Source organism: Malus domestica, chromosome 13 (assembly GCF_042453785.1).
Source record: "Malus domestica chromosome 13, GDT2T_hap1".
Lineage (NCBI taxonomy): Eukaryota > Viridiplantae > Streptophyta > Magnoliopsida > Rosales > Rosaceae > Malus > Malus domestica.
Window position 1 is genome coordinate 5256202 of NC_091673.1, and position 17394 is coordinate 5273595.

Sequence of the window (17394 nt, forward strand, 5' to 3'; positions counted from 1 at the left end):
GGGAGGTGGTAAAATGACAGCCTTAATTATTTATGTGGATGACATGATAATAACAGGTGATGATTCGGAAGAGATGATAAAGCTAGAACAAAACCTTGCCACCAAGTTCGAGATGAAGAATTTGGGAGATTTGAAATATTTTCTTGGCGTGGAAGTTGCTCGGTCATCTAGAGGTATTTTCTTGTCTCAACGTAAATATGTTCTGGATTTATTGAAGGAAACAGGGATGCTTGGGTGTAAACCCGTGGATACTCCCATTGTGGAGAAACATTACTTGGGAATTTATCCAGATCAAGAACCAGTGGATAAAGGCAAATATCAGAGACTGGTAGGAAGACTAATTTATTTAGCTTATACCTGTCCAGATATAGCCTATGCAGTAAGTGTGGTGAGTCAGTTTATGCACTCGCCAAGTGTGGATCATATGGCAGCTGTTATGCAGATTTTAGCTTATTTGAAGTCGACTCCAGAAAAAGGAATTTTGTATAAAAATTCCAATCATCTGAGGATTGAATGATTTACTGATGCTGATTGGACAGGTGATGTAACTGATAGACGCTATACTTCTGGATACTTTACGTTTGTTGGGGGAAATCTAGTTACTTGGAGGAGCAAGAAGCAAAACATGGTGTCAAGATCGTCAGCTGAAGCCGAATTCAAAGGTATGGCACATGGAATATGTGAAGTCCTTTGGTTACGTAAGTTACTTGATGGTCTAGGTTTCAAAGCAAAGGAGGCGACAAGTTTGTACTGTGATAATAAATCCGCACGGGAGATTGTAGAGAATCCGGTACAACATGACAGAACAAAGCATGTGGAGGTTGATTGTCATTTTATTAAGGAGAAGCTGAAGAAGAAAATTGTTTCGATACCGTTTGTGAACTTGGAAGAGCAACTTGCGGATATCCTCACTCATGCCGTGTGTAGTAGATCTTTTGGTGACTCACTTGTCAAGTTGGGCACGTGTGATATCTATGCTCCAACTTGAGGGGGAGTGTTAACATGAGTGGTATTAAAAAGGGTATGTAAATATATTGTAAATATTAAAATCCTTTATTAGGAAGGATAGTTGTGTGTCCTTTATTGTTTCCTTATAGAACAAGGATTGTACCTTGTATATATTGTCTATTATGCAATACAATGAAAATTAAGCCGTAAATTTCTATTATGCATGCTATTTCTGGTAAAAAAAATTTGAGTACGCAGCGTACTATTCTTACTAACCCCCTCCTGGATAGCTGTTATTTTGGGCAAAAATAGCGCTTCCAAATTGTTTTGTCTACTATCTAATTGATGTGGAGGCCACTCAATACTACAATCTGATGGTATTCATCTTCACTTGAAAGTGAGAGGTCTTAGAATCGAATATCGTAGATGGTGAATTCAATACCAAATTAGGTTGCTTATTGTGTGGCTGAGCCAAACTCCCCCTCCTTTAGTGTAAAAATATCGATGTACTAAAAAAAATTGGTGTGGAGACCTAAGTTAATTAAACAAAGATTAAAGAAACTTAGCAATTTATATAGTTCGAAGGTCTTGCTTTGTGTCTCAAGAAATATAAGGCGTTTAAGCCAAAGGGGTTGTTGAGATTAACATAACTCTTTATTTTGGTCTCTGATATTGAAAATCAATCTAGTGATCTCCAAGTCTGTCCATCATAAAATCATTTGGTCATTGTGAAAAATCTATCAATTCCTTAAATTGTCATGTGAACGACCACGTGACCACCTTTTAAGGGCATTTAACCCTTCACTTAACGAGGATATTGACATATTTTTCACGTAATGACCAAAATGATTTAGGGTAGACAAACTCATGAACCACTTCTATCAATTTTCATTGTTAGAAATCAAAGTGAAAAATTGTGTCAATCTCATAGATTATTTTAGCTAAAAAGTCGAAATATAATAACACAGGACATAGATTATCCTAATAATTATCTGAGTTGAGGACTGGGATTCGCATCTCTCCTACCATTGACCTTGAAGAATTATTATGATTTAAGATATAATAAAAATGCACGCGAAGCCAGAGGAATTTGAACTCAGAATTGACACGACCCGTACGCCTGTCTCATAGCCGTAGTAGGGGGCGGCACCGGTGGAAAGATTTGTGTACGCGGATTCCTTTTTTCCTACCAATAAGAACGAAGGTTAGGGCCTGAAAGTAACAGAAGAATTTGTAAGCATTAGAAACTAGGGTTTCAAATTCAATTATTGAAGCAAAAGCAATTTTAATTGAAATTAGATTTAGGTATGGACAATTATTCAGTTGACCCTCTTCAAAATTGGTACAGGAGATCCAGGCATCATTGAACTTGATTATTTAATGTTGCATAAGCGATTAGACGAGATTAGCTCCTCATTGCCGGCCAAAGGCACAAAGTGACACTTTCAACCTGAAAGAGAGAGGACAAACACATTAAGAAAAGATAAACGCACACATGCATATAACCAAACCTTGCACAAAAAGGGAACCAACCAGCAAAGCGAAGGGAACATATAAGCATGGGCGGGAAGTCATAAACGAAAATAAGCAATGTGAGACGCAAATTCATCTAAACAAACTCGAAAATTTGGGGAGAAGAGCAATATTATGATGATAAGCAAAAATAGCGAAGGGAGGACAAGAATCCGACCAATAAACTCCATAACAAGGTTAATGTGACATCATAAATCATACACAGAGATTTGAATTTCTCAATTGTGTTATCAGTACGTACTCTGCAAGATCCGTGATTGCACATTTAATTAAAATTAATTGGTCTTGTTCATCAGCTAAACGGAACTTAATTGGCTAGTGGTAATGTGTAGTGGTAGTTATGCCACAACAAAGTTTCTATATCCTTCCTTAATGTTTTCACACACAGCAAAAAATATGGACCGACCAAACAACGACTTAGCCCCGAAAGCTGATAATTTCATACGAAAAGTAAGATACATGCCTAATTTTACAAAGACGTGTAGATTTTTATGTTGGAAATGTCGCTTTCTTAATTCATAGATTAGGTTGGTCACAGTAGAAGGACCATCTCGATGACTTTGGTTAACCCTTGTCTACCATAATTACATAGAAGCTTACAATTTTATGAGCCAATAACATGAAGCCACATGGAGACCGCTAGTTGACCATGTGGATGTGTTCACTCCTTTGCACTCAAGTTTTGTTAGGCCATATTCTCATTGCAAGTGGTGGATTGTCGTCAGGTGGATATGACATTCATCTTGATTAAACCCTCTACGTTCTGCTTTCAGACACTCTCCTTGTCGTTCGCTAGTAGAGCTTAGATTAGTGATATCGCTTGTTGTGAACAAGAATACTTGTTTTGTCAACAGAAAAAAAAGAAGAAGATTATATTGGGCTGGAGAAATGGGCTGGATTTAGTGGCTGAGATAGACTTGGACTTTACTAGTAAAACTTTGGAAGTGTACTTGGCTGGGCTGTAGCCTAAACTTAGTCCAGCCCATTGATTAGATTCAAAGAATAAAGAATAAAAAATCACCTTTATTTTTCGTCATTCTTTTCTTTCTAGTCAAAATTTAAAGGACAAAAATCCTGATGAACATTTGATTTAACATCACCAGTAACCCTTGCAAGAGCACTCACCATCTTTAAAATGGTGAAACCTATTCCTATCTCTTACAACAATCTCTCTGTTAAAAAGCTTAGATATCATTTTGGTTACGTCATGGCAATCCCAACAGACCCTGAGGTTCTTCACAATCCGAATCGGCACGCCTTCTTTCAAACTGATCAAACCGAAAGCAATTGCTACCTTCTCGCTATGTTTACACAATGCATCCTCTTTCTCTTCTTCTTCTATGTCGAACAACACAGGATTTGTATTAGCCACATAGCCCGCCAACTTCAGCCGCCGAGAAATTTCTCCCAGCATTGTCTCAATTTCATTGTACCGAGGATGGGACTTGTCTCCCACAAGGAACTCATGAACTTCTCCATCGACCTCTAGGACACTACAACCGGGAAGCTTCCTTACACCTTTTGCCTTCATAGTCTGCCGCACGTTACTAACTCCATCCCAAAGCTTGGAATCGGCATAAATATTGGACAAAAGCACGTAAGCTCCATGGTTCTTGGCCTCCAGTTCTACTATCTTCCTCGAGGCAAGCTCACCTATTTCCATATTCCTGTACATTCTACTAGCGTTCAGCAAAGCCCCCCAAGCACCTGCATGAGGCTTCATTGGCATGCCGTTTATGAAGCTCAGGGCTTCATCTAAACGCCCGGCACGACCATATAAATCAACCATGCACCCGTAGTGCTCTAGCTGAGGCTCAATCCCGTACAATTTTCTCATTGAGTCGAAATGCTGACAACCTTTCTCAACTAGTCCAACCACAGTGCAACCCCTCAGAACCGAAACAAACGTAACTTCATTCGGATGAACCCCTTCTTTATTCATAAGGGAGAAAAGCTCGAGACACTTCTCACCAAAACCATTCATGGCTAGTCCTCCCAATGCACTACTCCATGTATACACATTCTTTTCTTTCATCCCCCAAAACACTTCCATGGCCTTGTTCATGTTCCCGCATTTCGCATACATGTCGATGAGTGCAGTCCCCAGCGTCACCGTCATCCGCACCTTGTTCTTCTCTATATAGGCATGAGCCCATCTCCCTTGATCCAATGCCCCCAAGTGGGAGCAAGCCGATAAAACCGAAACCATAGACACCTCATTGACCCTCACACCCTCCATTTGCATCAAATGAAACAGATTCAAGGCTTCCCTGGACTTCCCACATTGCGCATACCCTGCAATCATCGCATTCCAAGCAACGGGATCCCTCTGAGGCATTTCATCAAACAGGTCCCGTGCAAAACCAACGTCACCGCATCTCGCACAAGCACTCACCATAGCCGTCTGGCAAACCAAATCCGGCTCAACAATTTCTCTAAACACTCTGTGACACGGATCTAAAGAACCCAATTCAGCATACATGAAAATTAACCCGCTTTGGACATGTGGGTCGTTCTCAAACCCGTGCTTTATCAATCCGCCATGGACGGTAGGACCGGTCTCACGTGCCAAAAGCTGCGCGCAAGTGCGAACCAAGAAGTTGAAGGTGTAATTATCGGGTGAAAGATTGTCACTTGATCGGAGAATTCTGCTGTAAAAGTGAAAACTTTTGGATGGCGTGGAGCTTTTGGAGTAGGCTCTGATCATGGAGTTGAAGGCGAAGAGTGTTGGGTTCTGGCATTGGTGGAGGACTTGATTGGAATAATCCAAATTGATGGGGTTTCTGAGGGCAATAGCGGCGACAAAGTGGCCGGAAAGGTGACGGTCGTTGAGAAGGCCATTAACGAGCAGTTGGGAGTGGATTTGCTTGAGCTCTCTGAGGGTGCTGTATGCGTCTACTAGGGCAATTGTTGGGTGTTTTGCAATGCATCTTAGGGAGCTCATGACTGGCAAATAATCATAGTGATGTGCTTTTGTTTCGGGTGGCTTTATGATGCATTTGTGTGTCAAACATCTAACAAAAATAAAAAAATCAAAACACCCTTTTGTTCTCCTTCAATGTCATTAGGCAAGTAACGTTGGGAAATTTGACTAAAATGATAAGAATTTTAAATTTCGATTAAAATTATTAGTTTATCACTATTTCGTTGATATTTGATTGATATAGTGGTGATAATTAATTTTGAATAGTTTTGTTATTTTCTTTCTTGTCGGTTTTGTTCATTCATAAACATAGAAAAGGTAAATTGCATAAACTAACCTAGAAACACTTATGACACAATATGCTATAATCGTGTCTATCTCACTCATCACTTGTTAAGTCAAATAAGAATGAAAAGTGAGTTGAGCTTAGTTTATACTAAGTGAAAGAGTACTCAGTGACTTGTGTAATCAAAAGAGTATTCAGTGAAGTTGTCACCTTAGAACAACATATAAAGGATATGATTTTTGTGTGTGAGGGCTCGCGGGTGGATGAGTTGCGTTACTAAAGTTTCTTTTCTCTTTGCTAGGTAAATTCTCCTCCTATAATCCTATTAACCATTCTTGGAACCAGTTGGCAGGGAAAGAAGATACCTTTTATATGCAATGCAGCACCAAATACATGAAGTTCTACATCCTATACGATGAGACTTTTTGTTGAAGATGACATCTGAGTGCTCTAAAAGTATTGTCTGTTGCGAAAACTTTGCGTCTCCAGTTTGTAAAGAATGAAGACGAGCTAGGGTTAGCTAGCAGAAATGCTTGTACTCGTAGCTAGCTAGCATCCAACAAAATAAAGTTAAAGTAGCTACGGCATGCAGTAGTACAGTTCCTATATTCCTCATGGCTCATGCATGTAGTAGGGCACGAGTGTTTCCTTCAGATTATCCAAACAAAACAATGTACAACCGGAACCTCACGAGTTAAAGTAGCTATCTGTATAGCAATGTGCTTGATGTTTGGAATCTTTGGATGCATTCGGCTCAGTCCTCAATTACATACTGGATTTACTACTGCGCTGTTCTACATATCTTCATTGCCAATGCTTTTTTCTGCTAGCAATTAATTGTCATATATGAGATTTGATTTTTGAACTCATGGTTAATTGGAAACTAGATGCACAAGACCAGACGGTCGCGTGCCATTGTCGATACCTTACAAATTAAGAACATTATTCTAACCAAAGCCAGTTGATTAATCACCAGGGCTTGATATGTAAGTTGTGTTTTTCTAATAATCATTGTGTGCAACAATTACAGGACTAGATTAAAATATTTTAGATCATATCTGACGGTCTAAAAAAACCTACAGTTCACTGCAAAAAGAAATGATCATAACTCAAGTTGCTCTCTTAACCGTGTCATAAGACTCCTAACCATTCTTGATGGGATAACATGATAAGGTACTCCAATGATCTGATCAGGGCAGCCGACAATATGTATAATCTACGAATGCATGATATGCATGCTACACTCGATATGTCGACTAGATCTATGCAAATGTTACTCCAGAGTCCAGACCACCTTATATTCAAAAGTTTTTAACTGTTAAAATATAATTATTACATGATTAACAAAAGAAACTAACGATTGATAGCCTCGCTCTAGCATAAAATATCCCAGAGTAGACTAGGAAATCTAAGCAAAGCCTTTGACATTGTGAGTGTTGAGTAGGAACCAAAATTCAAACCGTATTGCAAGTCCATGCGGCCATTGGCAGGCTAGCTAGCAAGTAGCAGCCTTGACTTTGGACATGACACTCAACTGCTCGGATCGCAGCAGTTAGCTTATCAAGAAGAACACCTTTGTTGAATAATACTCCTCGTTCGCCACCAACTTGCTTTTGCTCAACCGTCTCAACTCTCTAGTCGTACTAAGCACAATATAATAAACTATTAATAATATAGTTGAAGATTTTGTTAAACTCGTAACCAGTACATAATAACTTCAATTCTTACGTCAATTAAAGAAAATAAAATGTTAAACTTTTGGTTCGTTTAGAATTGCTTATGAGTTCTTAGAATTTGAGATATTATAATTGTAGTAAGGTAGTAGGATTATAAGGGTATAAAAATGACGTCGTTTATTTATTAATTTGGTTCGATTTGATTCTTGAACCACTAAAATCAAAATTGAACCAACTAATTTCAACTCGGTTTGATTTTTTTTTTCAGCTTTGATTTGATACTCCGCTTGGCTGTTTTTGGTTTTTGGTTTTTCGAATTCACCCCCAATGCTTATGGGGCATTGAATTTGATTCAAGTCGACCGAAACTCCACAAAATAGTTGACTGCAAAAGTAGATAAAAAGAGTCATTAGCATGTAAAAAAAAAAAGTGTGATATTCACACTTATTTTTATTTCTCACACACTCTTTATTAATTTATATCATTTGATTTTTTTTAATTCATCTAATTCGAAGATTAAAAATAAAAAGAGTCTGTAAGAAGTAAAAAAATGATGTGTAAATATCACATCTCAAACAAAATATATATAAAATGAGATGGGAAGTATGAAAACAATAAATAAAGCAAAAGCCGATATTGAGGACACTGCGGCGGCTGGGGAGTTTGCGCCGGTGGAGCCACTGAGAGTCGGAAGGAAAACTGAGAGCGTGGTAGGTCAGTTGTCAGTACCCTACGAAATTAAAATTAAAGAGTCGTAGGGCCCTATAGGCCATAGGCCTCAATGACCCCTTCTTGTCATCTATGAAAAACTATACTCAGATCCATTTACCAAAATACCCTCTTAGTAGGTTGCATTAATTGAAGGTTTTTTGTTTTTTTGGTAGAAGGTAAATTTCATTATCAACCGAACAAATGTACATAAGAGATCCAAGTACAAGATAAGCACTACACAAAGAACAAAATAAAACAAAACAAAGCCCAAAATAGAAAGAAAACAAAGCAAAAAAAGCAAAACATAAACCCTAGTAGCTTGTAACCCCCGTCGTCGTCGTAGCAGCACATATACACCAACACGAAAAGCTTGAGATCCGACCAAACAACATCCTAGAAGTGAAGGAAATGAAAGAAAATATGGCTTCATTGTTCTCCACCAAGCACCACCACAAAGATCGCAGCCACAAATTAAGGGAAGACAGTGAAAATTCACATCCCACAAGCAACATTGCCTAAAGGCAAACAAGGGGAAGGTGATGGTGTGAACTCCCGAGCCAGAACTCAAACACATCTTCTGATAAACCTGCAACTTGTCACGGTAAAGAGAAGTGGTTGCAGATCAAGATTAATGTTTGGATCGAGAAGGGACAAAGCTAAGTGGGAAGGGTATGAATTAGACTGATGAGAAATATAGAGGTGAACAGGCAACTGGGAGTGGAGGGAACCGGAGGATGGACTTTGGGGATAAAGACGATGAGATCAAAGTCAAGAGGAGTGTAGAACGGGAGATCATGAGGGAGTAGGGAAAAACGCAAGCTGAAGCAAAAAGGAAGAGAAGGAGCAAGAAGCTACCCCCGACCTTAACCACATCTAGGACCGACGGTTGTAGAAAAGTTATCAGATTCGAGATCACTCACACAATGGTGAGAAAAAACTCTCAGTGAGAGAGGATGACTCACGAAATGTGAGAGAATTAACATAATTGAAGGTTTGACAGGTAGTTAACATTGATGATCATACATACGTACTGTTCCAATCTAATTGTCTATAATTGAAATTCATCAGTTTGTTGTACTTTTATGCGCAAACGGAAGCGAATTATAACAAAGTACCAAATATCAACATCGTAGGTGAAAGCTAAAACAAACAATCTCAAACTGACACAAGAGATTTACGTGGTTCGGCGTAAAGCCTACTCCACGAGCGAAGCACGGCGAGGAATTTCACTAAACAAACGGAGATTACAAAAGAGTGTTTAAACTCTCACAACCCAAATCCCACAAATTACAAACCCTATACCAAACGAGTAGAGAACTCAAACCTAACGAAGAAGATTCTCCCAAATTGCTCTCTAACTCACAAATTGACTCTCACCAAATTGTCACACGAATGAGCCACACAAAATACACTAATCCTAACGTCCTATTTATAGTGCATAGGACTTGGGTTACAATAAGAATCCTAATAGGAAGTAAATCCAAATCCTAATCAAATAGGTAATTAACAAAATCTCTCTACCAAGGAAACCAACTAAGAAGTCAAAATTCAAACCCAAATAGGACACCAAAACCAAATAGGTAACACAAACCTAATTCTTTGCATCATCCTAATTTTGAGCCGTAAAAACCCAACACAGTTGTCCATCCCGGATTCTTGCATGTCAATGAAATATATCTTCAATTTTATGACATTTATTACGTGCTTATCCAATGAACGATTATATAAGTTACACACACAATGAAATATATCTAATAAGACCTAAGTCCGTCCTCTCACGATGCTTTGAAAATGAGATGGAGACACTGATCCGTTGTTGAGTATTATCAAACATCACATTACTCGAACACAATAAAATTACTTGAGCATTGAGCAACAGAATATAAGCAACTTTGGCCATTTTTTCAAACGAACAGATCAAATACTTTGGACCCAGAACTTTTTACCTTAACAAAACAAGTGGCAAATCTCAAATTTTGTCACTAATTTAACCACTAATTTTTTTATATGAACATTGAAGATTATCCAATTATTTGTTAGTTTAAAACAAGATTCATCATTATTTTTCTCAATTTTCTAAAAATGCAAGCAACAAATTGGATAAGAGAAACCAGAAGGGGGGCATTCGGTAATTCCATCCACCGGTCTACTCTCCCCCAAGAAAAGAAAGCCTCCCGTCTCTTCACCAAAGCTCCTTTTATAACCCCACCAATAAGCTCTTTCCCCAATAGAAGAATCTCCCCTCTCTCTCTCTCTCTCTCTCTCTCTCTCTCCCCTCCAAAGTTTTAAAATTTCTGGCTTTCACAAGTTCCCAACCATAGAAAAAGCAGAAACTTGTAGCAGCAGAACAAAAACAACTCTTTCTTCTTCTGCAAAACAACCCCATGATTTTACCATTTTCCTCTCTCACCCCAAGCTCTTTACTCTCACAAGAGTGATGGATGTGAGCTCCACTTTCTCTCACACTTTCCACATTGCAGTAATCCTCACATTAAACCCACCACCCTTAAGCCCCTGATAATTCGATTAATTACACACACATCATTTGATTTTTGTAAACTGATTGCATTAATATATGGCGAGTGGGAAACTCTACGGTTCTTCTTCTTCTTCTTCTGCGGACATGAAAGTAACTTTTCGAAACGAAAAGCGTCCTCGCTCTTCTGACGTTCTCGAGTCTCTCTGGATTCCCAATCCTTCCTCTTCTTTTCATGGTAAATTTTTTATCTGCCTTGCATTTTATTTTATGCTATTTTATTTGTTGGGATTGTAGCCTTTCTGATTTCGTATTTCTTTTCTGAGAAATTGACTCGTGGGGTTTTCTTGGTTGACTTGATGGATTAATGTTAAAGCTTGAAACTTCCACATTTATCATCTGAATCAACGCACTAATTTGTCAAAAATCGAGTTTTTGTAGCAGAATTCTCCTACTATTCACCAAAGTTAAGCACTTGTTCTATTAAATGTTGCCAGTACTTGCTTAATTAACATGTAAAAGATTGGAAGTTTGGAGCTTTTTGGATTTTTAGATAGAAAGCTTGAAGCTTTTTGCATGTTTAGATGGAAAGTTTGAAGCTTTTTGCAAGTGAAGTTTGAAGGATCAAAGTTTTTTGCTGACATGATGAATAGTTTCAGTCCGTCAACAAAATTGGAGGACTTTCATAATTTGGTTGCACCTTTTTACTATGCAGCCTCAAATTCAATGGTTAATTTTGGAAATGTAAGTGGAGGGGATTCATTGGATAGGCCATTCTTCCAACCTAAAGAAGAAAATGAGGATGAGGATTATGACGGTAGCTACCTTCATCAGCCCGGAAAGAAAAGGCGGCTCACGGCGAATCAAGTTCAGTTTCTGGAGAAGAATTTTGAGTCAGAAAACAAGCTTGAACCGGAGAGGAAGGTGCAACTTGCTAAAGAACTTGGCTTGCAGCCTCGCCAGGTAGCAATCTGGTTTCAAAACCGGCGGGCGCGGTATAAGAACAAGCAGTTGGAAAAGGACTATGATTCATTGAAAGCTAGCTATGGTAAGCTCAAGGTTGATGCTGATAATCTCCTCAAGGAGAATGGAAGTTTGAAGAATGAGGTATAACAAATTCCTCAATTCAGTATGCATAGCCTTTTAATCACTCACATTCGGCTGATAAGCTCGGTTCTGGAGCGCACATTCAGCCGTTAAATTCAGCTATGTCTGTCATACTTTGGTGTACTCTAGAATTTAGTTTTGAGTAACTAGTAGTTGTTTGGTTTTGTTACGTGTTAACAGATTGATTCCATCAAGGATATTTTGCTTTCGAGAGAGAAAGGAAAGCCAGGAAAGGGAAATTCGGATTCACAGGATGCGATCAATACATCGGATTTGGAGCCTCGGAATGCAATTCTGAATGCGGGTTCAGAAAATGTGACCAAAGTGGCAATGGTGGTGTGCAAGCAAGAGGATGCAAGTTCTGCAAAAAGCGATGTCTTTGACTCGGACAGCCCGCACTGCACTGAAAACCATTCATCATTGTTAGAGCCGGCGGATTCCTCCCATGTGTTTGAACCAGCTGATCAATCAGATTTCTCGCAGGATGAAGATGATGATCTGGGAAAGACCCTTCTGCCCCCACCACCACCAAACTTGTTAAAGCTTGAAGATTGCTGCTATGATGATTTACCCCCACCAAGCTCTAGTAATTTTGGGTACATCCCTTTGGACGATCAGGATCAGCAGCCCTTTTGTTTCTGGCCTTACTGAGAGAGAGAAATCACGTTTCACAGCAGACTGCCGCTCCATTTCTTTGCACTATCTAATTAGTTGCCAGTTGTAATTAATGTATCCAATCATTATGCCACTAATTATGTTTATGCTTACCGGTTTATGATACGACATGGTTTTTCATTCTGTGAGAGATTTTAAGTTTGAATCGTCATGTCCCTAATTGGAAAACAATATCGACATGAAAAGATAAGAACATATGGAATTTTAGTGCAAAGGAAGGGAAAAATCGTATCTTAATGCATATTCTGGAACTAGATCATGCTGTTGCATTCGATAACCTGTGTTTTAAATCGATTCTTCTGCATTAAGATAGGCAGCCCCAACGAAAATACAGTAAACAAACCAAAAATAAAGCTGAGAACGACCGTTTTTAAAAGTGGGGCTCTTCATGAATTCTGTCACGTTAAGTTTAATGTCAAATTTTATGATAATATTATAAAATATTATGTCAAAAACATGAGATGAGATAGAGTTCATAAAAAGTCCTATTTTAAAAGAGTTTTCGATAACAGATAATTATTTACACATATTCTTTTAAAAGAAATCTAACGAAAAGTCTAAAAAAAACTTTAGTTTTAATAAAAAAAAAATGACAAATAAAGGTGTAGCGAATAGTACCAGGAAAAGATAAAAATGTGATTTTTCATTAAAAATGTACAGTACCAAAAATATTTTGTTAAAACTCTATTCTTTTAATCTTTGGATTTCTAGGAAAGATTACATTAAAATCGAATTATAACCATGTTGTTCAACATAGCACACGCACTCCAGAGGGGATTAAATAAATATCACCAATATTTTAATTTTTGTTGTAAACTAATGTGTTGAATGCTGCGTCCTTGTGAAGTAACGGCCAAGACAAGTATTATTTTACACTTGAAAAAGATGGTGGAAATTTACAGAAATAGAGCTTTCATAAAGTCAAATTTTCTGGTATGGTTCGTCTTCGGTGACAATTACTTGTGTGTGATTGGAAAGGACTTTTTGGACAACCCAGATCCGATAGCTTATTGGGGATGTTGACACCTTGTTTACGTTATTTAAAGTGAGATAGTATTAGAGAGATTAAATTTTTTAAACTGAATTTACAAACGAAATGATGTGATTATTGATGATTGAATTATTGTTTAAGTATTAGTTAACATGCTTATTTTTAATTGGTAACACATCATTTGATTTGTAAATTTGGTTCAAAATTTTGATTACCATAGCACTACTCTTAAAGTGTAAGTATTTTACAGGTTCAAACTAATTATGCAACTTAACTTCAATTTTATAGTCGAGCGAGTATGACATTTGATTGTGGCATTTGGGAGGACGAGTGTGTTGAGAGTATTAATTCTATCTCGAAAAAAAGAAGAAGATATTATATGTGTTTATAAGTAAGTAATTAAGTTATTATCCATATTACCAATTAGTTTTACGATAGAACTTCAACTTTCTTCATGATATCAGAGTAAATTGTCCCAGGTGTAGAGCCCAACAGTTAGCGATTTGTGTTGTTCACGTATTAGTCTTGAAAATTCATCGTACAAACGTATTAAAAATTAATCTCATATCGAAAAAGGAGAGACCTTCCACATGCGTGTGTCATTTGATTCTTAAATTGCCTTTTGTCTTCATGGCCTCCACTGAAAATTAATTCTACTAATCTCTGTGGAATGCCTAATTTTTTGGGTAAAAACAAAACCGTCAATTTCATAACTAATATTTTTATATAAAAAATATGTAAAATATTTCAACAGTTGTATATACATTTTTCTAATATTGCGACTTTATTATATACATATTTCTAATCCATATGTTTGCATTTGTCCTCAAGATTGCGTCCGTTGCAGAAAAATCTTGCTGATGCAAGCCTGGGATGTTGCACAAGAAATCGAGTCCTTGAAATTGTAAAACAAACCCTAATGAGGGAATATAATACATAAGGATATGGTCCCATGATTTATTTAATTAATTTTATGGAATATAGATTGCATCATGCATGGTCCATGCCCAAATATTAAAATGGAGGAGGTTGCTTAAAGAGAGAGGTGAGTCCTATTGGTTTGTCACACTTCACGTGAAAAAAAAAAAAACAGCAGCAGCTTTGGTTTGATGTGAAAAATTTGAACTTGTTGGGTGAAAGAGAAAATACCATTCACTTTGATTTGACACCAATGAAGAAGAACTTAACTTTTGACTGAAAGTACGGTGCTTAATCGAGGATTTTTTTAAGTATGCATCGTATATATTGCTTTATGCGATGTGTGTTTGAGGGTTCGATTTGGGTGCGGTGATTGTTTGATTTTTGTAACCTTATAAAATTAGGAAAAATAATAAAAAAAACTTAAAAACTTTGAGTTTTAACGATAAAGGTAGAATAAAGGGTAAAATGAATAATACCATGATTGACCTTTTAGTGTAAAAATGTGGTGGATAGGTGATTTGGCTATTTGAATTGAGAAGAGATCCTTGTCTGAATAGGTGATTTGGTATTTGAAATTTCATCCAACTGCAAAAAATTATTATAACTTTTAAGGGGTAAAAAATTATGGACCGTTTGATGAAATTTCAAAAGATCGGATCACTTGATCTGGTGGCCTTGGTGGAAGAGATTTGGATAGGATCTCTACTCGTTTGAATTCATGGATTTTGATGTTTTCTGCAAATTGATAGTTAAAGAAAAGCAGGAGGATTCTCTCTCATCTTAATTTCTTTCCTCCTATTAAATCATATCAACATCTTATATTGATTTTTTTATAGAGACAAAAAAAGAATAAGCAAAGTGTGGGAAGAGGAGAGGGAAGGAAAGAGAAATAAGAGGGAAGATAATTCTACTCCGTAAAATGATACTGGGAAGATGAACGACAAGTTTGGGGAGGAGGGTTGAGTTTTTTATTCTTTTTTATTATTATTTCTATTTACACTAGTTTTAAGAGATAATTGAGTTCACGTTACGTTAAATGAATGAAAAATGCAAATTGAATAAGTCATAAGAGAAAGATCGCTAGCGTTTCTCAAGAAGCAAAGAGTAAGATAAAACATGCGGCCACTCAAGTTGAACTACTGTGTAAACTCCGAAGTAATAGGAGTTATTTTCCAAATGGCTTTAATTTAATAAGCGAAAAACTTTTTAATCGTGTTTATGAAGTTTTATTAAATACTTTGTCTATTTTTAAGGCGAACCTTATTGCATTGTATGATATATCCAACCCTAAATCTGACTAATGATTGCTTGTTGGAAGCAATGGGATAGAAAAGTGGAAACTTCACCTCCCAAACATCCCCTACTCAATTGGGAAAAAACAAATTCAATAGAGGGTTAGGAAGAGTTTTTGTCATAACAAACATTCCCAATTCACTCAAGCAAACTATTGACTTGTACATTTGGGGCAGTTTAGTTCATCTTCTCAGCTACAGGGATAGGGGTGTGCTATCCATCCACCATTTTTTACTTCTCATACGTTCCTTGTTAATTTTTGTTCGTTGATCTTCTTCAATTCATCTGATCCGACGACCGAAAACAAAAAATGTGTGGAAGAAGTAAAAAGGGATGTGTGGATATCATACCCCTAGAGATAAACTTCGGGATTAGAATTGCTTTTATCATACCGATATAATTAGCAGGATCGAATGAAACCACCAACACATATTGTTCGACTGCTCCATCGAAGTTTTTCTTGCAAATTCTAACCCAACCACAAGTCAAATGTGTTCCGTGTGGAGTGTGAGAACTCCAACAGCGACCACACTACGACTTCTAATGGCTCAAGAAATCTCCCCAACAAGTAGTTCACGGTTGGCAAGCAACGCCACGTGGACACAGCCATTTCATAGTTGGCAAGCTATGCCACGTGGACACAGCCATTGGCCACTTCAGTTTTTCTAACTTTTAGATTTATTTTTTTTGAGAAATTAGGTTTTCATCCTTCTTTTTGCTACTTTATTAATTAAAATCTTATTCCTTTTCAATTTTTAATCAAGGTCTTTAGATATTAATAACATAATTAATTGTTTTAATAATAAAATATTTTTTTTATTTCTAAATATATTCATTTAATGTTAAAAAAGTTACAATTATTATATTTATATTTATGACTAAATTTTTTATCATATATTTTTAATTTTAGTTTGTACCTATTTTTAATTTGTAATTTTTTTTAATTTGTACCAATTTTCTTTTCAATTTTAATTTGTACCCATTTATTAATTTATTTTTGTGTCCATATTTTTTAAAGTTTATTTGTATTTGTACCCATATATTTTTTTATTTGTACTTTTTATTTTGCTATATGTACCCATGATAATTATATGTACCCATTCATGTAAAAAATTTTAATCTTAAAATGTACTCATTCTTAAATATACCAATTTGTTATATGTAAAATGTACTTTTTTTTTTATATAAAATCTATTTAATTTTTTTTTCTAATCCATTTTTAAACTTACCCACATTCTTTTTTCTTTGATTTTAAAATGTATCCATGTCAAGTTTAATCGAACAAATTTACTAATGTTATTAAGCCTAATTTTTTTTTTTTTGTGATTTTGAAGAATGTACCCATGTTTTGATACAATAATTTTTTGGTTAATTTTGATGAATGTACCCATGTTTATACACACACACACAATAGTATGTTTATATTTTAATATTTTTAATCCCACAAATTATGGTTTTTTATTTAAAATCTCATTTATATAAACAACTAAAATTTCTATTTTCTAATTTAAAAAATATAGTAACGTACAAATAAATAAATTATCACATTTATTTCAAGAATCTCGATCAAAAATTAAAAATCAATAAGATTTCAATCAAAAAATATTTATAACTAAAAACCGTATCAAAGTCTTAATTTTTTTTCTTCTAATTAGACCACCACACATTACTGACGATCTCAAAATCATATCGAAGCAGACAATCACATTCTCCACAAGTAGCAGAAGGGGCTAGAGCCTAGAACGTAGACCATAGACGTGGCAACTGTCTACTGGGAGAGCACAACACCATAGGCACTTTAATGGGCCAGGCCCACATTCGGGCCGTGGATGTATAGCGTGCTACGTGGCAGGC

At 36.5% G+C, this 17394-nt stretch overlaps 2 protein-coding genes across 2 annotated transcripts; one reads left to right on the forward strand and one right to left on the reverse strand.

Annotated features, from left to right (window-relative positions):
* Positions 1–3484: 3484 nt before the first annotated feature.
* On the reverse strand, positions 3485–5662 carry LOC103451875 (putative pentatricopeptide repeat-containing protein At5g40405). The gene has a single exon (XM_008391313.4). It carries the CDS (start codon positions 5423–5425, stop codon positions 3578–3580), a length of 1848 nt encoding a protein of 615 aa, XP_008389535.1. The 5' UTR covers positions 5426–5662; the 3' UTR covers positions 3485–3577.
* A 4599-nt stretch (positions 5663–10261) lies between these two features.
* LOC103451874 (homeobox-leucine zipper protein HAT5) lies at positions 10262–12458 on the forward strand. The gene is made up of 3 exons (XM_008391312.4): positions 10262–10791; positions 11269–11660; positions 11841–12458. The coding sequence occupies exons 1-3, from the start codon at positions 10653–10655 to the stop codon at positions 12309–12311; spliced, it is 1002 nt and encodes a 333-aa protein (XP_008389534.1). The 5' UTR covers positions 10262–10652; the 3' UTR covers positions 12312–12458.
* The last annotated feature ends 4936 nt before the right edge of the window (positions 12459–17394 follow it).

Bases quoted from the DNA above. Each gene is read 5' to 3' on its own strand.
- LOC103451874 (XM_008391312.4), top strand. From the start codon at position 10,653: ATGGCGAGTGGGAAACTCTACGGTTCTTCTTCTTCTTCTTCTGCGGAC. The intron at 10,792-11,268 runs GTAAATTTTTTA...TTTACTATGCAG, and splicing joins TCCTTCCTCTTCTTTTCATG to CCTCAAATTCAATGGTTAAT. The intron at 11,661-11,840 runs GTATAACAAATT...ACGTGTTAACAG, and splicing joins ATGGAAGTTTGAAGAATGAG to ATTGATTCCATCAAGGATAT.
- LOC103451875 (XM_008391313.4), bottom strand. From the start codon at position 5,425: ATGAGCTCCCTAAGATGCATTGCAAAACACCCAACAATTGCCCTAGTA.